This window comes from Aquarana catesbeiana, linkage group LG01 (genome assembly GCF_042186555.1).
Source record: "Aquarana catesbeiana isolate 2022-GZ linkage group LG01, ASM4218655v1, whole genome shotgun sequence".
NCBI lineage: Eukaryota > Metazoa > Chordata > Amphibia > Anura > Ranidae > Aquarana > Aquarana catesbeiana.
The window spans coordinates 42,329,573-42,353,355 of NC_133324.1; the positions used below are offsets into that span (position 1 = coordinate 42,329,573).

The 23,783-nt window shown below is 46.4% G+C and overlaps 1 protein-coding gene across 1 annotated transcript in view; it reads right to left on the reverse strand.

The window, feature by feature from the left end:
* Window positions 1–530: 530 nt before the first annotated feature.
* LOC141141291 (vomeronasal type-2 receptor 26-like) overlaps window positions 531–23,783 on the reverse strand; it is a 219,508-nt gene continuing 196,255 nt past the window's right edge. The window contains exon 6 of the mRNA XM_073628994.1: window positions 531–1,432. Coding sequence (XP_073485095.1) covers window positions 531–1,432 — 902 coding nt within the window. The remainder of the gene's footprint in view (window positions 1,433–23,783) is intronic.

The window sequence follows — 23,783 nt, forward strand, 5'->3', positions numbered from 1 at the left end:
AAGGTCACCAATGTAAAAAGCAGAAAAACACCCAGATCTGCCTAAAAAAAAAGTTCCAGAACTTGTTTGAGCTTCAGACGTTTTGGAGCTTCTGGCTTCAGGCGTTTTGGAGTGGAGATGTCAACCATCTCCATAGAGAATAATTGATTTTTTCCCCTTCAGTGTTTTGTAGCTTCAGGCTTCCAGCTACAAGACGCTCAGGTGTGAGTAGGGCTTAATCCATCAGTACCTAATTAACCTTGAAAAAAACTTCATTTTGGACATGCTTGGCTTGCAGAAGCTGCCTACTTACTAATCAAATGCCTTACAGGGAATAAACCAACATAACAATGACATTAATTTGAAAACCATCACCCACTTCCAGCCCCAGGTTTCATCTCCATCTACCTTTAAAAACAAAAAATTGCACAAGATTTATACAACTTTGATTGAGGATTAACAACATTTGAAATTCATTAGACCTGGGTGAAAGCTATTTGAATCTTATGTGAAAACATTTATAAACAAATTCCTAAGAGTAGTTATTCATGTCAATTTTTGCTATCAAGTAAACATGATTGTGTATTCAATTCAGGTTTAAATAAGATAATGAAACATTTTGGAAAAAATATACAGCTTAGAAGTCCAGCACTTGAGGCCAATATGGCAAATATCTCCACAGCCACCATGTATTTCCCTTTAGTGCTCAGATAGGCCGGGATCATGGCAATCCAGACACTGCAGAAAACCAGCATGCTGAAGGTGATGTATTTGGCCTCATTAAAACTGTCCGGTAATGTCCTCACCATGAAAGCCAGAACAAAACTCACAGCTGCCAGAAACCCCATATAACCCAACACAGAGTAGAACCCGATAACTGACCCTTCATTACACTGAATAATGATCTTGTCCTGATAAGAGTGAGTGTCCATTTCCTTAAAAGGGTGAGAAGAGGACAACCAAGTAATACATATTATTACTTGAATGGATGAACACACTGATACTATAGAATTGGCCAGTTTGCTTCCAAGCCATTTCCTCCAGTAGCTGCCAGGTTTGGTGGCTTTGAAAGCGATATAAACCATGATTGTTTTAGCAAGAAGAGAGGAGACAGCTATGGAGAAGATGACTCCAAATGTCATGACACGCAATATACAGGTTATATCCAGTGGTTGACCAAGGAACAAGAACACACAGAGGAAGCTCAACAAAATGGAGACAAGAAGAACAAAACTCAGATTTCTGTTATTAGCTTTGACGATCGGGGTGTTCAGATAGGAAACAAGAATCCCCTTTATTAAAACAGTCACAATGCAGAGTACAGCAGAAACTGTTAGGAATACTTTAGAAATGCCATCAGTGTAGGAAAGGAATTCAAGGTGTTTTGGAATACACCGGTCTTTCTTCTCATTGGGCCATTCTTCCTCTGGACAATTCATACAGTTCTCACTGTCTACCAAGAGTAATACATATAACACAGATTAATTTTTATTCTAATTAATTAAACAGTCATTTTTGGAGGAGCAGTGAGGATGTAATTTGTACACTTCTGAAGGAGCTACTGAGTGAATAACCCCCCTGAGACTAATCTGGTGTATGGACTAGGGATGAACCGAACACCCCCGGTTCGGTTTGCACCAGAACCTGTGAACGGACCGGAAATTTGCGCAAACTTTAGAACCCCATTGAAGTCTATGGGACTCGAACGTTTGAAATCAAAAGTGCTAATTTTAAAGGTTAATTTGCCTGGTATTGTCCTAAAAAGGGTTTGGGGACCCGGGTCCTGCCCCAGGGGACATGTATCAATGCAAAAAAAAGTTTAAAAAAAACTACCTTTTTTTCGGAAGCAGTGATTTTAACCACTTGCCGACCGGGCCATTGCCGAAAGCTGGCAACATCGCGGTCGGCTAGTTCTGGGTGGACGTCCATGGACGTCATACCAGAATGTTGCTCCCGCGCGCCCCCTGGGGTGCACACTCGGGAACAGCCGTGACCATCATGGATCACGGTAAATAGCCGTTGATCGTGGCCGTTTACCACGTGATCGTTCTGTCAAATGACGGAGCGATCACATGTAAACAAACTGGCGTCACGTCATGACGCCGGTTCCTCCCTCCACTCTCAGTACTGATCGGTACAGTGCGGGGGAGAGGGGGAGAGGGGGAGAGATGGCAGCGCTGTGGGCTGGATGTTTAGTGCCCACAGCGCTGTTCAATATAAAAAATGGCAATAATCTGCAATACTGCAATACTCTGCAACACTGTGCAACACATTGCAATACTCTGCATCACTGTGCTATACTCTGCATCACTGTTCTATACTCTGCATCACTGTGCTATACTCTGCAACACTGTGCTATACTCTGCAACACTGTGCTATACTCTGCAACACTGTGCAATACTCTGCAACATTGTGCAATACTCTGCAACACTGCAAAACTCTGCCAATACTCGCCAATACTCTGCCAATACTCGCCAATACTCTGCCAATACTCTGCCAATACTAGCCAATACTTGCAATAAATTTTAACAGAAACAAAGAATTTTTTTTTTTTTTTTTTTTATCGAATTTTCAGTCTTTTTTGATTTATAGCGCAAAAAATAAAAAACCCAGCGGTGATTAAATACCACCAAAAGAAAGCTCTATTTGTGTGAAAAAAAGGACATACATTTTATATAGGTACAGTGTTGCATGACTGAGTAATTGTCATTCAAAGTGTGAGAGCACCGAAAGCTGAAAATTAGTCTGGTTAGGAAGGGGGTTTAAGTGCCCAGTTATCAAGTGGTTAATGATGCTCAAAGTGAAAAAAAACCTGAAATATTCCTTTAAATATCTACCTGGGGGGGTGTCTATAGTATGCCTGTAAAGTGTCGGGTGTTTCCCGTGCTTAGAACAGTCCCTGCACAAAATAACATTTTTAAAGGAAAGTCATTTAAAACTGCTTGCGGCTTTAATGTAATGTTGGGTCCCGGCAATATGGATGAAAATCAGTGAGACAAACGGCCTGGGTACCCCACAGTCCATTACCAGGCCCTTTGGGTCTTGTATGGATATTAAGGGGAACTCCGCACCCAAATTAAAAAAAGGAAAGGCATGGGGCCCCCTATATACTCTGAACAGCAGTATACAGGCGGTGCAAACAAGACAGGGACTGTAGGTTTGTTGTTAAGTAGAATCAGTTTGTAATTTTGAACTGGTACATTTTTAAAGTGTAGCTCCAGCCAAGAAATTTATTTTAAGCTTTTTGGAAAACATATGGATGGGTTATCACCTCTGTGACATTTGTTTTGCTGTCTGTGCACCTCTTCAGAAGATTTTACCTCACTTTCTGTCCCAATGACAAATGTTTTTTGACAGTTTGGGGTTTTTAGTGAAACAAGGATTGTTGATAAAGCATCAGTGGAGAGGAGACACGTTTTTCCCATATTAAATCTTACAGGAGAGAATTTCCCTTCCTAGGGGTAAATTTCATCTCACTTCCTGTTGTCTCCTTTCGTTTGCAAGTAGGAGTCGTTTGTAAGTTGGATGTTTGAAAGTAGGGGCCTGCCCTATATACTCTGCAGAAATTGGGGCCTTAGGGGTTGGTGTTGGCACAACACTGTAAGCCCTCACAGTCAGAGGCGTAACTACCACCATAGTGACCCATGCGGGCGCTATGGGGCCCGCAGCCGAGTGGGGCCCAGTGAGGATAAGAGCACCGCTGGCACAATCTCCCAGCCAGGGGAAGAAAGAGGAAAGGAAGAGGCGAGCTGTCCGTATCAGCAGAGAGCTGAATTGCCCGATGTAAGAGCTTTCATTAGAACTTCCAGTGTTCCCGGGGCTCACGTCACATAGCTCCACCTTTTGGCCCGGTGCCTTTGATAGACAGAACGCCGATCCAATGCGGGACATGTGACATCATCAAAGGCGTCGGGCCAAGAGGTGGGGCTATGTGACGATGAGCCCCGGGAAGACGGGAAATTCAAATGAAAGCTATTACAGCGGGCAATCCTCTCTCTGCTGATCCGGGTGGCTTGCCTCTTCCTCTGCATAGGTGGGGCTGTATGGGGTAAAGGCAGACCAGGCTGTATTGGGCACAGATCACGCTGTATTGGGCACAGGTCACACTGCATTGGGCACAGGTCACGCTGTATTGGGCACAGGTCACGCTGCATTGGGCACAGGTCACGCTGTATGTGGCACAGGTCACGCTTCATTGACACTAGGGCAGCTGTGGGGGGGCTGTTTGCAGGGGGGGCCCATACAACATTTTGCTATGGGGCCCTGCTATTTCCAGTTACACCCCTGCTCACAGTTACTCTTGGTGGGCGCAGAAACGGGCCCTGCTGTGAAATATTAGATCAAGAATTGTAATTACATGCACCGGTTGAACAGGGGCAAAAAAATTGGGCCTTTGGTGGTGGTGGTGGTGGTGTTGCCACAACACTGTAAGTCCTCACAGTTACTCTTGGTGGGCACTGGAACGGGCAAGGCTGTGAAATATTAGATCAAGAATTGTAATTACATGCACCTGTTGAACAGGGGCAGAAAAATTAGGCACTGGTGCCACAATACTGCAACCCCTTGCAGATACTCTAGTTGGAGCGCAGGAATGAGCCCTCCTGCAAAATATTGCATCAAAAATTGTAATTATACGCCTCTGTTAAACAGGGGCTGAAAAATTGGGCCTTAGGCACTGGTGCTGGTGCCACAACACTGCAACCCCTCACAAATACTCTAGTTGAGCGCAGCAACGAACCCACCTTACAAAATATTGCATCAAAAATTGTAATTGCACTCCCCTGTTAAACAGGGGCTGAAAAATTGGGCCACTGGTGACAGCGCCCAGAACTAAAAATATTCTTACAAGCTATCAGCATGATCATTGAAGAGGAAGAGGATAGTCACTCAGCATAACAGGATAGTCACTCTGCATCAGCATAGGCAGTCTTGAAGGGATCTGACATTTAAAAAAAACATCAGCATCAGCATCAGGTGCTTGGTAGCTGGTGGTGATCCAAGACTGATTCATTTTTATGAAGGTCAGTCGATCGACCGAGCCGGTGGACAGGCGCACCCTGTGATCGGTTACAAAGCCTTCAGCAGCACTAAATGTGCATTCCGAAAGAACGCTGGATGCAGGACAGGCCAGTAGCTCAATTGCATACTGTGCAAGCTCAGGCCAGTGATCCATCCTCAAGACCCAGTAACCCAGAGGATTTTCGGTGGGAAAGGTGTCCAAGTCAGATCTTGCCCCTAGGTATTCCTGCAACATATAAAACAGACGCTGGTGATGGTTGCTGGAACCGATCATACCTTGCAGGACAAAAAAAATTGTGGGGCTATGTGACGATGAGCCCCGGGAAGACGGGAAATTCAAATGAAAGCTATTACAGCGGGCAATCCCGCTCTCTGCTGATCCGGGTGGCTTGCCTCTTCCTCTGCACAGGTGAGGCTGTATGGGGCACAGGCAGACCAGGCTGTATTGGGCACAGGCAACGCTGTATTCTGCACAGGTCACGCTGTATGGGGCACAGGTCACGCTGTATGGGGCACAGGTCATGCTGCATTGGGCGCAGGTCACGCTGCATTGAGCACAGATCACTCTGTATGGGACACAGGTCACGCTGTATGGGGCACAGGTCACGCTGCATTGGGCACAGGTCACGCTGTATGGGGCACAGGTCACGCTGCATTGGGCACAGGTCACGCTGTATGGGGCACAGGTCACGATGTATGGGGCACAGGTCACGCTGCATTGGGCACAGGTCACGCTGCATTGGGCACAGGTCACGCTGCATGGGTCACAGGTCACGCTGTAAGGGGCACAGGTCACGCTGTATGAGGCACAGGTCACGCTGCATTGGGCACAGGTCACGCTGCATTGTGCACAGGTCACGCTGCATTGTGCACAGGTCACGCTATATGTGGCACAGGTCACGCTGCATTGACACTAGGGCAGCTGTGGGGGGGCTGTTTGCAGGGGGGCCCCATACAACATTTTGCTATGGGGCCCTGCTATTTCTAGTTACGCCCCTGCCTCTTACGACCAGTCCTACTCTGCTCTGCAACTGCAAATGCTATGATGGAGACCATGCCAACATGAGGCATACAGACACAAAGTGGAGTTGCCAGCTCATCCCTTTAAACCCGAACACATATGAATTACACAGGTTCTGAGGCTAATTTAATGCAGATAAGGCACCAGGTGAGTTTAATTACCAACTTAATCAGCCACAGAACCTGTGTAATTCATATGTGTTTGGGTTTAAAGGGATGAGGTGGCAACCCTAGACCTTGGGTGAGAGCTACTAGAATCAGATCTGGTCACTGACCTGCGTTACAACAGAGACATACCTGTGCTCAAATCCTAATGAATTTGAATTCGTACATAACCCATGTTACATAGTTACATAGTTACATAGTAGGTGAGGTTGAAAAAAGACACAAGTCCATCAAGTCCAACCTATGTGTGTGATTATGTGTCAGTATTACATTACATATCCCTGTATATTGCGGTCATTCAGGTGATTATCTAATAGTTTCTTGAAGCTATCAATGCTCCCCGCTGAGACCACCGCCTGTGGAAGGGAATTCCACATCCTTGCCTCTCTTACAGTAAAGAACCCTCTACGTAGTTTAAGGTTAAACCTCTTTTCTTCTAATTGTAATGAGTGGCCACGAGTCTTATTAAACTCTCTTCTGTGAAAAAGTTTTATCCCTATTGTGGGGTCACCAGTACAGTATTTGTAAATTGGAATCATATCCCCTCTCAAGCGTCTCTTCTCCAGAGAGAATAAGTTCAGTGCTCGCAACCTTTCCTCATAACTAAGATCCTCCAGACCCTTTATTAGCTTTGTTGCCCTTCTTTGTACTCGCTACATTTCCAGTACGTCCCTCCTGAGGACTGGTGCCCAGAACTGGACAGCATACTCCAGGTGCGGCCGGACCAGAGTCTTGTAGAGCAGGAGAATTATCATTTTATCTCTTGCGTTGATCCCCCTTTTAATGCATGCCAATATTCTGTTTGCTTTATTAGCAGCAGCTTGGCATTGCATGCCATTGCTGAGCCTATCATCCACTAGGACCCCCAGGTCCTTTTCCATCCTAGATTCCCCCAGAGGTTCTCCCCCCAGTGCATAGATTGCATTCATATTTTTGCCACCCAAATGCATTATTTTACATTTTTCTACATTGAACCTCATTTGCCATGTAGTCGCCCACCCCATTCATTTGTTCAGGTCTTTTTGCAAGATTTCCACATCCTGCGGAGAAGTTATTGCCCTGCTTAGCTTAGTATTGTCTGCAAATACAGAGATTGAACTGTTTATCCCATCCTCCAGGTCGTTTATGAACAAATTAAATAGGATTGGTCCCAGCACAGAACCCTGGGGAACCCCACTACCCACCCCTGACCATTCTGAGTACTCCCCATTTATCACCACCCTCTGAACACGCCCTTGTAGCCAGTTTTCAATCCATGTACTCACCCTATGGTCCATGCCAACGCACCTTATTTTGTACAGTAAACGTTTATGGGGAACTGTGTCAAATGCTTTCGCAAAATCCAGATACACCACGTCTTCGGGCCTTCCTTTATCTAGATGGCAACTCACCTCCTCATAGAAGGTTAATAGATTGGTTTGGCAAGAACGATTCTTCATGAATCCATGCTGATTACTGCTAATGATATAATTCTTATTACTAAAATCTTGTATATAGTCCCTTATCATCCCCTCCAAGAGTTTACATACTATCGATGTTAGGCTAACTGGTCTGTAATTCCCAGGGATGTTTTTTGGGCCCTTTTTAAATATTGGTGCTACATTGGCTTTTCTCCAATCAGCTGGTACCATTCCAGTCAATAGACTGTCTGTAAAAATTAGGAACAATGGTCTGGCAATCACCTGACTGAGTTCGCTAATTACCCTCGGATGCAAGCCATCTGGTCCCAGTGATTTATTAATGTTAAGTTTCTCAAGTCTAATTTTAATTCCGTCCTCTGTTAACCATGTAGGTGCTTCCTGTGTTGTGTCATGAGGATAAACACTGCAGTTTTGGTTACTGAAGCCCCCCGATTCACTCGTGAAGACTGAGGAGAAGAATAAATTCAATACCTTTGCCATCTCCCCATCCTTTGTAACCAGATGTCCTTCCTCGTTCTTTATGGGGCCAATATGGTCTGTCCTCCCTTTTTTACTGTTTACATACTTAAATAATTTCTTGGGATTTTTTTTGCTCTCCTCCGCTATGTGTCTTTCATGTTCTATCTTAGCCATCCTAATTGCACCCTTGCATTTCTTATTGCATTCTTTATAAATTCTGAATGCTGAGGATGATCCCTCAACCTTGTATTTTTTGAAGGCCTTCTCCTTTGCTTTTATATGCATTTTTACATTGGAGTTAAGCCATCCAGGATGTTTGTTCGCTCTTTTAAATTTATTACCCAATGGGATACATTGGCTAATGCCCTTATTTAATATGCTCTTAAAGCAAACCCATCTCTCCTCCTTATTCTTTGTTCCTAATATTTTATCCCAATTTATGCCTTTTAGCAAGGTTTGTAGTTTAGGGAAGTTGGCTCTTTTGAAATGCAGTGTCTTTGTGTTCCCTTCATGTTTCCTATTTGTGTGATTTATACTGAAACTAATTGACCTGTGATCGCTGTTACCTAAATTGCCCCGTATTTCCACATCTGTGATCAGGTCTGTATTGTTGGTAATCAGTAGATCTAGTAATGTTTTATTTCTAGTTGGTGCGTCTACCATCTGACCCATAAAATTGTCCTGCAAGACACTAAGGAACTGGCGAGCCTTAAATGAATGCGCGGTTCCCTCCGCCCAGTCTATGTCTGGATAATTAAAATCCCCCATTATGATAACACTTCCCATCCTTGCTGCTAATCCAATTTGTGATAGGAGATCCGTCTCCACTTCCTCCCTCAGGTTAGGGGGCCTATAGCATACTCCCAGTATTATTTTCCCCTTAGCTTCATCCCTTTGGAGCTCTACCCATAAAGATTCCACCTCCTCCCTAGCCCCCCCTCCCCCTTTTTTACCCTCTCTATCCTTGCGGTATAGGGTATACCCTTGAATGTTTGCCAGCCAATCACGAGAGCTGTTGAACCAGGTCTCTGAAATTCCCACAAAATCCAAATCCTCCTTGTACAACAGTATCTCTAGTTCACCCATCTTGTCCGCCATGCTCCTGGCATTGGTGAACATGCCACATAGTTTAGACCAGTCGCATATTGTCCTCGTATTGGGTGTTTCAAGATTGCAACTAGGACTTGCTACTATACTCACCTTGTGTTTTTGTGCTTTGGTTAACCTACCACTAATGCCCCCAATACTACCCTCTGGAATATCTTCCGCGCTGGCTATCACTGTCTCTGGACCCTCCCCCCCATCGCCTAGTTTAAAAACCCCTCTAACTTTTTGGCCATCTTCATTCCCAGCAGATCTGCACCCTCCTCATTTAGGTGCAGTCCGTCCCTTCTATAGTACTGGTTACCGACTGAGAAGTCGGCCCAGTCCTCCAGGAACCCAAACCCCTCCTTACTACACCAGCTCTTCAGCCACTTGTTTACTTCCCTAATCTCCCTCTGCCTTTCTGGTGTGGCTCGATGTACCGGTAATATTCCTGAGAACACTACCTTGGAGGTCCTTTTCCTCAATTTAGCTCCTAAGTCCCTAAAATCGTTCTTTAGGACACTCCATCTGCCTCTGACTTTGTCATTGGTGCCAACGTGCACCATGACAGCCGGGTCTTCCCCAGCCCCTCCCAGTAATCTCTCCACAAGATCCGTGATGTGCCGAACCCGAGCGCCCGGTAGACAACATACTGTTCGGCGCTTCAGGTCTTGGTTACAGATTGCCCTCTCTGTCCTTCTAAGAATTGAGTCCCCTACCACCAGAATCTGTCTTTCCTTTCCCTTTGCTGCCCCCCCACTCTCACTGGAGGAGTTCTTCCCCTGGCAGCTAGGAGAGTCCCTCATCTCCAGCAGCGCTTTTTACCTCCCGAGGCCTCACTTCAACTTCCAGGCTGGGACCCTAGGATGCCATGCCACGAGTTGGACCCAGTATTGGGGTTCCGGTCCCTACGGAAGGAGCCTACACACACAAGTTCCTTCACAACCAGGGCTTTCTGTCACCTATGCCAAGTCACCACCCATTCCCAACCGTCTGGTTACTTATACACTCGACACTAGTACTGTAGTCGTTAGCAATGGCAATGTAGCCTCTTCTAAAAAGCTTCACTGCCTGTTAGACCTTTGTACTGCATCTTCCCTATCGTGTCTTGTCCCCAGGTGTGAATCCTGTTCTGTGATATGCCAATCATGCATTCACCACTTTAAGATTGTCCCGAGCACTGGCATTTTATGACCGGCGGAAATGCACACAGACTTTCCTGGCCTGCCTCAGGACATCCTGTAAGCCTGGGTACCTGCCCAAGAACCGCTGCACCACCAAGTTAAGGATGTGAGCCAAACAGGACACATGGTTCAGTTGTCCCTGTCGGAGGGCGGAGAGGAGGTTGGTGCCATTGTTGCAAACCACCATACCTGCCTTAAGCTGGCATGGCGTCAACCGCCTCTGAGCCTGTCCCTGCAGAGCTGACAGAATCTCTGCCCCAGTGTGTCTCCTGTCCCCCAAGCACACCAGCTCAAGCACCACATGGCATCTTTTGGCCTTGGCCTGCGTACTTGCATAGCCCCTTGAACACCTACGAAGCACCGCTGGTTCCGAGGACAAAGCACAGGAAGAGGCCACGGAGGAAGAAGAAGAGGAGGGGGTGGAGGAGAGAGGTGTGTCAGAATCACCAGTAGTAGCATTTTGGAGGCATGGTGGCAGAACAACATCCAACACTACTGCACCTTGTCCTGCATCCTTCCCAGCTGCCAGAACAGTCAACCAATGCACCGTGAAAGATAGGTAATGTCCCTGTCCATGCCTGCTGGACCATGAGTCAGCGGTAATATGCACCTTACCGCTGACCTCCCTGTCCAGCGAGGCCAAGACATTGCCTTCCACATGCCGGTAGAGAGCCGGGATCGCCTTCCATGAGAAAAAGTGGCATTTGGGAACCTGCCACTGAGGAACCGCACATTCCACAAACTCACGGAAGGGGGCAGAGTCTACCAACTGAAAAGGCAGCAGTTGAAGTGCTAGCAATTTAGCCAAGCTAGCATTCAACCGCTGGGCATGTGGATGGCTGGGAGTGAACTTCTTTTGGCAGTGCAGCAGTTGGGGCAGGGAAATTTGCCTGGTACAATCTGACGTTGGTGTACTGATAGAAAATTGTCCGCAAGTACTTGGCTGTGACACACCTAATTCTACACTTTCATTCCTCTCAGTAGAGGTCTCAGAGAGGACTGAAGGTATAGTGGGGTTGGAGATCTCAGCTGATGAGGAGCAAGAAGAGGTCCTCTTTGTTCTTTGGTGTGGGTCTTTTAGATACGCTTGCCAACTAACTGCATGGCAGGTCAACATATGTCTGGTCAAGCATGTGGTGCCCAAGCGGGAGATGTTTTGGCCACGCGAGATACGCTTTAGACATATGTTGCAAATAGCAGCGGTGTGATCTTATGCACTTGTCTCAAAAAAGGCCCACACCAAAGAACTTTTGGAATAACGCGCAGAGACAGCAGCGCTCTGCACATGCGGAGCTCTGCGGTGTGATCCAGTCGGTGTGCTGTCCTTAAGCTGGCCCCTGGAGGGCATCCTGCCTTGTTGGTGATGTGCCTCCTCCTCCTCCTCTCTCCTATCAGGCACCCACGTGGAGTCAGTGACCTCATCATCCCCTCCCTCCTCATCACTGGAGCAAAGCTGGCAGTATGCTGCAGCTGGGGGAACTGCCAGATTGCTGTCCTTCTTGGGCACCCCCTCTGTCTGGGCTCACATTACTGCCTTCCTCTAGCTGAGTACCATCATCGGAGCCTTCAAAATGCTGGGCATCCTCCTGGAGCATGTACCCAACACTGTGGTCAAACAGTTCGAGGGACTCCTCAGGAGGACATGGTGGGGCTAGGGAAGGAGTGACTGATGCCATTGAGCCGAGGGAAGAGTCCGCGTTGGCAGCTGCTTTGCCAGACAACGTACCCTGAGCCTGGGTGAGAGAGGATGAGGAGGATGCGGATGGCTTGGTCATCCACTGTACCAAGTCTTCCGCATGTTGCGGCTCAACACGGCCAGCTGCCGAAAAAAAGGACAAGTGTGTCCCTTGGCCACGTGCTGATGAGGATGCACCGTGTTCCCGACCAGCACTGTTGCCTCTAGACACAGAGCCTGCTTGCCCTCTTTTATTGGCTTGTGACTGTTTGCCTCTCCTTGTTGGCCTTCCAGACATACTAATGACCTGCACTGCAGTGAGATGTAGCTGCACAAAACTGGGATGTATATATATATATATATATACTGATTATACAGCAGCTAGCAGAATGCCTGCCTGTGGTATTAATAGGATCAGAAGAAGCACACCAGCACTTGTCTTCAGGGAGCTATAGGTGCAACTGTGCAGGGTACACAGTACACTAACTATAAATACTTCAAGCTGCCTGCCTGTGGTATTAATAGGATCAGAAGAAGAACACCAGCACTTGTCTTCAGGTAGCTATACTGTAGGCGCAACTGTGCAGGGTACACAGAACACTAACTGTAAATATTTCAAGAACCTGCCTGTGCTATTAATAGGATCAGAAGAAGCACACAAGCACTTGTCTTCAGGTAGCTATACTGTAGGTGCAACTGTGCACGGTACATAGTACACTAACTGTAAATATTTCAAGAACCTGCCTGTGCTATTAATAGGATCAGAAGAAGAACACCAGCACTTGTCTTCAGGTAGCTATACTGTAGGTGCAACTTTGCACGGTACATAGTACACTAACTGTAAATACTTCAAGAGCCTGCCTGTGCTATTAATAGGATCAGAAGAACACAAGCACTTGTCTTCAGGTAGCTATAGGTGCAACTGTGCAGGGTACACAGTACACTAACTATAAATACTTCAAGAGCCTGCCTGTGCTATTAATAGGATCAGAAGAAGCACACAAGCACTTGTCTTCAGGGAGCTATAGGTGCAACTGTGCAGGGTACACAGTACACTAACTATAAATACTTCAAGCTGCCTGCCTGTGGTATTAATAGGATCAGAAGAAGAACACCAGCACTTGTCTTCAGGTAGCTATACTGTAGGCGCAACTGTGCAGGGTACACAGAACACTAACTGTAAATATTTCAAGAACCTGCCTGTGCTATTAATAGGATCAGAAGAAGCACACAAGCACTTGTCTTCAGGTAGCTATACTGTAGGTGCAACTGTGCACGGTACATAGTACACTAACTGTAAATATTTCAAGAACCTGCCTGTGCTATTAATAGGATCAGAAGAAGAACACCAGCACTTGTCTTCAGGTAGCTATACTGTAGGTGCAACTTTGCACGGTACATAGTACACTAACTGTAAATACTTCAAGAGCCTGCCTGTGCTATTAATAGGATCAGAAGAACACAAGCACTTGTCTTCAGGTAGCTATAGGTGCAACTGTGCAGGGTACACAGTACACTAACTATAAATACTTCAAGAGCCTGCCTGTGCTATTAATAGGATCAGAAGAAGCACACAAGCACTTGTCTTCAGGGAGCTATAGGTGCAACTGTGCAGGGTACACAGTACACTAACTATAAATACTTCAAGCTGCCTGCCTGTGGTATTAATAGGATCAGAAGAAGAACACCAGCACTTGTCTTCAGGTAGCTATACTGTAGGCGCAACTGTGCAGGGTACACAGAACACTAACTGTAAATATTTCAAGAACCTGCCTGTGCTATTAATAGGATCAGAAGAAGCACACAAGCACTTGTCTTCAGGTAGCTATACTGTAGGTGCAACTGTGCACGGTACATAGTACACTAACTGTAAATATTTCAAGAACCTGCCTGTGCTATTAATAGGATCAGAAGAAGAACACCAGCACTTGTCTTCAGGTAGCTATACTGTAGGTGCAACTTTGCACGGTACATAGTACACTAACTGTAAATACTTCAAGAGCCTGCCTGTGCTATTAATAGGATCAGAAGAACACAAGCACTTGTCTTCAGGTAGCTATAGGTGCAACTGTGCAGGGTACACAGTACACTAACTATAAATACTTCAAGAGCCTGCCTGTGCTATTAATAGGATCAGAAGAAGCACACAAGCACTTACGGTGCTATGATTGGCCAAGCATGCGGGTCATAGTGCATGCTTGGGCAATCATCAGCAAGCAATGTACTGCGATGCCGCAGTGAATTATGGGCCGTGACGCGCCCCTCAAATTTGGCGTGACACGGCCAATTAGTCCAATTCCACGAACGGTCGAACAGGCGATGTTCGAGTTGAACATGGGTTCGATTCGAACTCGAAGCTCATCCTTAGTATGGACTATTCATATTATCAATTTAACCACTCTGCCACACTCCTAGCGATGAGTTAGAAGGCACCAACTTGAGTTGAATCTGTAGTTATATTACCACCAACCACTCAGATCAGCTTAACCGCTTGCTGACTGCCTCATGTAGGAGTATGGTGGCACAGTGGCTCTCCTGCACTGGATAAAGTTATTAGATATGTAATTCAGTAGTTCCGGGTAGTGGCCGTGCGAGCACGTGACAGCCACGCCGGCTATTCAGTCATTAGTCACAGCACAAGCAGATCAGTGGGTCCCGGCCAATGGATGACTGTTGACACCTGCTGATCGGCGAATAAGATGACAGGACAGAGCTCTCTGACTGTAAGCAATACAGAGCTCTGTCCTGTCAGTGGGGATATGCCAGTTTTTGTTTCTCTGCAAAGCAGGGAATAAAAACCGGCACATCCTTTAGTAAAAGCATCTCACAGTGAATGTACCAAGCTCTGTAAGGCACACATTTAACCCTATGACCCCTATATGTTAATCCCTTCCCAGCCAGTGTCATTAGTACAGTGTCGGTGTATATTTTTAGCACTGATCACTGTATTAGTGTTACTGGTTCCCACAAAGTGTCAGTTAGTGTCTGACTGTCCATCATACTATCACAGTCCTGCTATAAGTTGCTGATCACCACCATTACTAGTATTACAAGTTTTAAAAAAATTGCAGTATATATACTATTTTTTTGGACGCTATAATTTACGCGCAAACTAATCAATATATGCTTATTATATATAAAAGACAGATTCCCAGAGAATGAGGGAGAAAAAAATTTGCTTTTGACAGCTTGGTTGGAGCACTTTTGGTGATGCACAATTGGTGGAGCTCAATGATCCTTACTTGTTTAAAGTCAGTAATTGTAGAAGAGGTAACTGGAGGGGTTTAACTCAAAGAAGAGCTCAAATCAGTCACACATATGTTTGGGGCGGGAGGGGAAATTAGCAAAGCCTTTGGGTGTTAAGACAATAGCTTTGAGAATGGTCTGGTTAGGATGGATGACACCCAAAGGGTGGTAGGTAGGGCAATAATGAACTGAAGTGTCAGTGTCTGCTATACAGTACAAGGATGGGGGTAAACAACCCTCTTACCAAATTCAATTGTAGGTATAGACAGTAGAGGGGCCCCTCATACACTATGACACTGTAATGACTCCGGAGAACCCACTTGGCCCTTCTGGAACAGCTGAGGCAGACTGGTGATCTAGTTCTGTGTCTATGGGACACCGAGGATGGGTTGGCGATCCTGCTCTGTGTTCCTTCAATGCTGGGGATAGATTGGTGGTTTCCGTGTCTCTGGTACAGCTGGGGTTGGACTGGCAACTCTGCTCTGTGTTTCTGGAACAGCTGAGGATAGACTAGTGATTCCACTCTGTGTCTATGGAATAGGTTGTGCTGGCAGACAGCTGTTAGCAGACTCAGCACTCTGTCCCAACATTACTTCCCTGGTCTGGTGCCAAGTGCCCTGGATCTTCCCAGGCAGTTTTGTAAAAGTTTTCTCTTCCACTCCTCCACAGTTGCGGGGAGCTGTTGTTTTTTTCCTCAACAGAGAGCAGTTCCACCTAATAGTGACAGAACTACACATCCCATAATCCACCTGTTCTGCATGGACATTCTGAGACTTTCTGTACCATGACAGTTTTCTGTAGGTCAGTTAGTTTTTACTTGCAGAGTATTACATTAACATTTACTTGTGTTTTTCAGTACTGAGTTTGGTTCTCCTTGTTGATTATATAGGGTAAAACAGTTATTTTCCTTGCACCATAACAACCAATAATGCTCTAGGGCAGTAGGTATGGTGTTGTTATTTTCTATGATGTTGGCAGCCGACCTTCCCACAAAAATGGCTCCTCCAGACCTGCTCCACTTCCCGCCTTCTACCACACTGCTGGAGGGCTTTGATGTGAAGAAGGGACTATGTGATTAGGAGGAACTGTGTGCTGGGGGAAATGTGTGATGGGGAGCTCTGTGATTTGGGGGGCTTTGTGATGGGTGGACTCTGATGTGATGAAAAGGCTAATTGATGGGGGGAATCTGGTATATAATGGGGGTTTTGACACATAGGGAAGACTTTGATGTATAGGGGTGCCTCTGAAGTGATGGGGGAGATATGATATGAAGAGGGCCTTTTGATGTGAAGTTAATTAATCAAGGTGAGTGACTGCAACATCACAGCCTCAGGTTCCCCATTGATAAGCAACATATGCATTTTTTACATATTAGATTGGGGTGCCTTGGAATTTTGCATACTTTTAAACAAGGGTGCCGTGTCTGCAAAATGTTGAGAAACACTGGGCCAAATGTATTCTCCTGAGGCTGCCCAGTTGTTCACCAACAAGAGGAGAGTTTGCATAGGACCCATAAATGTTATCTGCATATACCTCCCCTTTCTTTAATTTTACATTTTTTTACAGATATTTTATTGATTATAAAGACAAACTTACATACAGACATAAAGAAAATTGAATAAGGTGGTTATTACAATCAAAGAGTAATAAAGCTAACAGGTTGACCCTTGAGTAAGAGTCAGAGTTCTGGCTATCCATCTGCTCCAAATTGTTTGGAATGTTTTAGCTCTCTTGGTCTCAAATTGGGACTGGGAAAAAAATCGATTCAAATCTTGAATTGAGTTGAGAGGTCAAATCCATTCAAAATTTAGGCAAATTGATTTTTTTAGATTTTTTTTTTTCACCGCGCCGATCCCGAGGCGTTGCGGGCATGAGTTTTTAGGCGAGGCCGCAGCTTCGGCCTAGTCCGCGGCTACGGCCGGATGCCGCGGAGTAGGCCGAAGCCGCGGCCTCGCCTAAAAACTCATGCCCGCAGCGCCTCTGGACCGGCGCGGACACCGCGCCGGGCCTGAAGAGCTGCGGGCAAGGAGTTTTTAGTTGAGGCCGCGGCTTCGGCCTAGTCTGCGAGGCCGGATACCGTGGACTAGGACGAAGCCGCGACCTCGCCTAAAAGCTCATGCCCGCAGCGCCTCGGGACCAAAAAAAAAACTTGATTCGAATTGTGAATCAAATTTTTTTTAAGAGAATCAAAGATTTTTTTTTTTTAAGAAAATCTCCCAGCCCTATCTCAAATGTAAGTTTATATAGTGGTAAAGAGTCGTTAATTAGTTTCAACCATGTGGATCTTGTTGGGGATTGTGATCCCTTCCATGATAATAATATGGACTTCTTTGCATAAAAGTATAGGATGCAGAGTAGTTTCTTAGCATAAGTGGGAATAGACAGGTCACCAAAAATACCTAGAAGGCAGTTCTTGGGATTCAGGATATAGAGCAAGCCCAATGAGGAGGGAATAAATGAACTGATATCTGTCCAAAAATGGGGCAGGTCTAGAAGCAGTGTATGAAGTCAGCAGTTTGGCCACAGCCTCTAAAACATTCTGCAGAGGGGGAATCCCCATTTTATACAACTTGGCAGGAGTAAGGTGAGAATGATGAAAAATTTTAAGCTGAATAATGCGGTCTTTAGAGGTTATATTGTAACTTGGGATTTACCCTTTTCTTTAATTTAGGTAGATATCTTTGAGAAGTTCGCTATAACTTTAAGTTACTAGATTATCTTGTTATTAACAGATTCAATTTAACATTATTATAATACCCACATATTTAATGTAGAGTGGAGTGGACTATCTCATCTATCTCCCGTAGCCCCCATCCAGACAGTTGGAATTTTGCATATAAGAGTGGTGTTAATGATTTTATTATATTGCTGTGGCTTATTACAAGGTTATACATGTAAACTTTTCCATCATATTAAATGAATATTTTTCATCTTCATGTTTTTTTTTCTATTAATGTATTGTATGATTGTACAAATACTGTGCTCTCACGAAGAAGTAGATTCTTGGTTTTATAAAACATGTTGAGAATTTATTGTATTCCCTTCATTGATCCATGCAGTAATATTATATATTTAGGTAAAAAATTATAGTACAGATTATTGCAATAAAACGAAAGATTCGCCCCAGGACTTTAAATTAAGTGGGTACCGTTTCCGCCAGTAAACATAACAGTAGTAAATACAGTATAAGGTTTATTCAAGTACAATTTTTTACATGCATAGATATCACTAACAGTTGCCAATTTAAAAAAGATACATAAACAAGAGATATTGGTACATATATGTAATGGCAGTCATAGTACACAGGCATTTTACTACCCAACTAGTTTTGCAAGATCCAGCTCGCTCTTAAGGGGTACCTAGGATGAAAAAAGTATATATTTGGCAATATGGCACAGTATTGATTATAAAGGCACAGGGTAGCAGGGGTTATGGGTCCCCATACTCACCACTGAGCTTGACCATGGCTAACAGGTGTGCAGCTCCAAGACGGCGGCAGCAGGTGCCTCACTAGGGACCTGAGGGGGTGGAGTCAGATGGGACCCCGCCAGGGGCCAAATGGAGAGCAGGCATGGCATGGGAATAGTGCTGTATCCCAAGAGACCTCGTTAGTCCATAAAGAGTATAGGCTGTGAACATAAGTATGTTTGTCAGGCTTCTAAAGTAGTAAAGTAGAATCAATAAGCATTGGCATAAAGATATGTATGTATGATTGAAAGGCCTGGGCCCAAAATGGTAGGGACATGGATATGATAAGAAACATAGGATAGCAGAGGGATACTAACAGGTGACAAGATAGGTACATTGTTACACACATCCACTCCTGAAGAGCGAGCTGGATCTCGCAAAACTAGTCAGGTAGTATGATGCCCGTGTACCATGAATGCCATTACATCTATGTACAGTACCTGCCCACGAGAATGTGTTTCCAGCACGATCCCATCGAGCTGGTTCTCGGCGACAGGGTACTGTACATCTCTCAATGGATGCAATAGGAAAAACACATTTTCCTATTGCAGCGAGCGCGAGAAGTAGGGATGAGCCGAACACCCCCCCGGTTCGGTTCGCACCAGAACCTGCGAACGGACCGAAAGTTTGCACGAACGTTAGAACCCCATTGACGTCTATGGGACTCGAACGTTCGAAATCAAAAGTGCTCATTTTAAAGGCTAATTTGCATGGTATTGTCCTAAAAAGGGTTTGGGGACCCGGGTCCTACCCCAGGGGACATGTATCAATGCAAAAAAAACTTTTAAAAACGGCCGTTTTTTCGGGAGCAGTGATTTTAATGATGCTTAAAGTAAAAAAAAAAAAAGTGAAATATTCCTTTAAATATCGTACCTGAGGGGTGTCTATAGTATGCCTGTAAAGTGACGCGTGTTTCCCGTGTTTAGAACAGTCCCTGCACCAAATGTCATTTTTAAAGGAAAAAATCTCATTTAAAACTGCTTGCGGGTTTAATGTAATGTCGGGTCCTGGCAATATGGATGAAAATCAGTGAGACAAACGGCATGGGCACCCCCCAGTCCATTACCAGGCCCTTTGGGTCTTGTATGGATATTAAGGGGAACCCCGCACCCAAATTAAAATAAGGAAAGGTGTGGGGCCACCAGGCCCTATATACTCTGAACAGCAGTATACAGGCTGTAGGTTTGTTGTTAAGTAGAATCTCTTTGTAATTTTGAACGGGTACATTTTTAACGTGTTTAGCTCCAGCCAAAAAATCTTTTTTAAGCTTTTTGGAAAACATAGGGAAGGGTTATCACCCCTGTGACATTTGTTTTGCTGTCTTTCCTCCTCTTCAGAAGATTTCACCTCACTTTTTGTCCCAATGGATTGGAAAGCATCAGTGGAAAGGAGAAAGGTTTTTCCCATATTAACTCTTACAGGAGAGAATTTCCCTTCCTAGGGGTAGATTTCACTTCCTGTTGTCTCCTTCCGTTTGCAAGTAGGAGTCGTTTGTAAGTTAGTTGTTTGAAAGTAGGGTCCTGCCCTATATACTCAGCAGAAATTTGGGCCTTAGGTGTTGCTGTGGCCACAACACTGTAAGCCCTCACAGGGCTCTGCTGTGAAATATTAGATCAAGAATTGTAATTACATGCCCCTGTTGAACAGGAGCTGAAAAATTAGGCCTTAGGCACTGGTGCTGGTGCCACAACACTGCAACCCCTCACAGACACTCTAGTTGGAATGCAGGAACGAGCCCTGCTGCAAAGTATTGCATCAAAAATTGTAATTACACGCCCCTGTTAAACAAGGGCTGAAAAATTGGGCCTTAGGCACTGGTGCTGGTGCCACAACACTGCAACCCCTCACAGACACTCTAGTTGGAATGCAGGAACGAGCCCTGCTGCAAAGTATTACATCAAAAATCGTAATTACACGCCCCTGTTAAACAGGGGCTGAAAAATTGTGCCTTAGGCACTGGTGGTGGCACCCAGAACCAAAAATGTTCTTACAAGCTATCAGCGTGATGATTGAGGAGGAAGAGGATAATTACTCAGGGATAGTCACTCAGCATCAGCATAGGCAGTCTTTGAAGGGATCTGAGATTTCAAAAAAAATTATTCGGTTACATCAGCATCAGGTGCTTGGTAGCTGGTGGTGATCCAAGACTCATTCATTTTTATGAAGGTCAGTCGATCGACCGAGTCAGTGGACAGACGCACCCTGTGATCGGTTACCACGCCTCCAGCAGCACTGAATGTGCGTTCCGAAAGAACGCTGGATGCAGGACAGGCCAGTAGCTCAATTGCATACTGTGCAAGCTCTGGCCAGTGATCCATCCTCAAGACCCAGTAACCCAGAGGATTTTTGGTGGGAAAGGTGTCCAAGTCTGATCTTGCCCCTAGGTATTCCTGCACCATGTAAAACAGACGCTGGCGATGGTTGCTGGAACCGATCATACCTTGGGGCTGCGGACCAAAAAATTGTCTGAACGCATCGGCCAGACGGCCACCTTCTCCACCGCTCCTTCTTTGACTGACCGAAGCCTCAGCAACACGTTGTCCAGAAACAGGAGTTTGTAACCTCCCAGTCTCTGGGAACGCGTTGCACAGACCTTTCTGCAAGGCCTCCCGAAGATGTTTCATCCTCTGCTCCCTCTGCGATGGCAAGATAAGGTCCGCAACCTTACCCTTGTAACGTGGATCAAGGAGGGTTGCCAGCCAGTATTGGTCCTTCTCCTTGATACCACGAATACGAGGATCCTTACGCAGGCTTTGCAGGATCAGGGAGGCCATGCAGCGTAGGTTTGCTGAGGCATTCGGTCCGGAGTCCTCTGGGTCACTAAGGACGACATGGTCCGCAGCCACCTCCTCCCAGCCACGTACAAGTCCATGTGTTTCTTGGGACTGATCCCTTAAAGACTGCTGCTGATGCTGAGTGCCAGGCTCCACCTCCATACTGACACAATCTTCCTCCTCCTCCTCCTCCTCTTCCTCCTGGTCCTATTCCTGTGTGATCGGCGGGCACGTAGGAACACTGTCTGGATAAAGGGGGCCTTGAGAGCTAAGGAAGTCCTCCTCTTCCTGCCTCTGTTCTGCCTCAAGTGCCCTGTCCATTATTCCACGCAGCGTGTGCTCCAACAGGTGGACAAGGGGGACAGTGTCACTGATGCATGCACTGTCACTGCTCACCATCCTCGTGGCCTCCTCAAATGGTGACAGGACAGTGCATGCATCCCTGATCATGGCCCACTGGCGAGGGGAAAAAAAACCAAGCTCCCCTGACCCTGTCCTGGTGCCATAGTCGCACAGGTACTCATTGATGGCCATCTGCTGCGTGTGCTGCCGCTGCAGCATGGCCAACGTTGAGTTCCACCTGGTGGGCATGTCACAGATTAGGCGGTTCTTGGGCAGGTTAAACTCCTTTTGGAGGTTCGTCAGCCGAGCACTGGCATTATATGACCGGCGGAAATGCACACAGACTTTCCTGGCCTGCCTCAGGACATCCTGTAAGCCCGGGTACCTGCCCAAGAACCGCTGCACCACCAAGTTAAGGACGTGAGCCAAACAGGGCACATGGGTCATTTGTCCCTGTCGGAGGGCAGAGAGGAGGTTGGTGCCATTGTCGCAAACCACCATTCCTGCCTTAAGTTGGCGTGGCGTCAACCACCTCTGAACCTGCCCCTGCAGAGCTGACAGAACCTCTGCCCCAGTGTGGCTCCTGTCCCCCAAGCACACCAGCTCAAGCACCGCATGGCATCTTTTGGCCTGCGTACTTGCGTAGCCCCTTGAACGACTACGGAGCACCGCTGGTTCCGAGGAAGAGGCCATGGAGGAAGAAGAAGAGGAGGGGGTGGAGGAGAGAGGTGTGTCACAATCATTAGCATTTTGGAGGCGTGGTGGCGGAACAACCTCCAACACTACTGCACCTTGTCTTGCATCCTTCCCAGCTGCCAGCAGAGTCACCCAATGCGCCGTGAAACTTAGGTAACGTCCCTGTCCATGCCTGCTGGACCAAGAGTCAGCGGTAATATGCACCTTACCGCTGACCGCCCTGTCCAGCGAGGCATGGACATTGCCTTCCACATGCTGGTAGAGAGCCGGAATTGCCTTCCGTGAGAAAAAGTGGCGTTTGGGTACCTGCCACTGAGGAACCGCACATTCCACAAACTCACGGAAGGGGGCAGAGTCTACCAACTGAAAAGGCAGCAGTTGAAGTGCTAGCAATTTTGCCAAGCTAGCATTCAACCGTTGGGCATGTGGATGGCTGGGAGCAAACTTCTTTCGGCGGTGCAGCAGCTGGGGCAGGGAAATTTGCCTGGTACAATCTGACGTCGGTGTACCAAAATCAGATTGCCCACAAGTATGTGGCTGTGACACACCTAATTCTACACCTTCATTCCTCTCAGTGCAGGTCTCAGAGAGGACTGAAGGTCTAGTGGGGTTGGAAATCTCAGCTGAGGAGCAAGCAGAGGTCCTCTTTGTTCTTTGGTGTGGGTCTTTTAGATACGCTTGCCAACGAACTGCATGGCAGGTCAACATATGTCTGGTCAAGCATGTGGTACCCAAGCGGGAGATGTTTTGGCCACGCGAGATACGCTTGAGACATATGTTGCAAATAGCAGCGGTGCGATCTGATGCACTCATCTCAAAAAAGGCCCACACCAAAGAACTTTTTGAATAACGCGCAGAGACTGCAGCGCCCTGCACATGTGGAGCTTTGGGGTGTGATGCAGTCAATGTGCTGCCCTTAGGCTGGCCCCTGGAGGGCATCCTGCCTCGTTGGTGATGTGCCGCCTCCTCCTCCTCCTCCTCCTCCTCTCTCCTATCAGGCACCCACGTTGAGTCAGTGACCTCATCATCCCCTCCCTCCTCATCACTGGAGCAAACCTGGCAGTATGCTGCAGCAGGGGGAGCATGACTGCCAGATTGCTGTCCTTCTTGGGCACCCCCTCTGTCCGTGCTCGTGTTACTGCCTTCATCGAGCTCAGTATCATCATCAGAGCCTTCCAAACGCTGGGCATCCTCCTGGAGCATGTACCCAACACTGTGGTCAAACAGTTCGAGGGACTCCTCAGGAGGA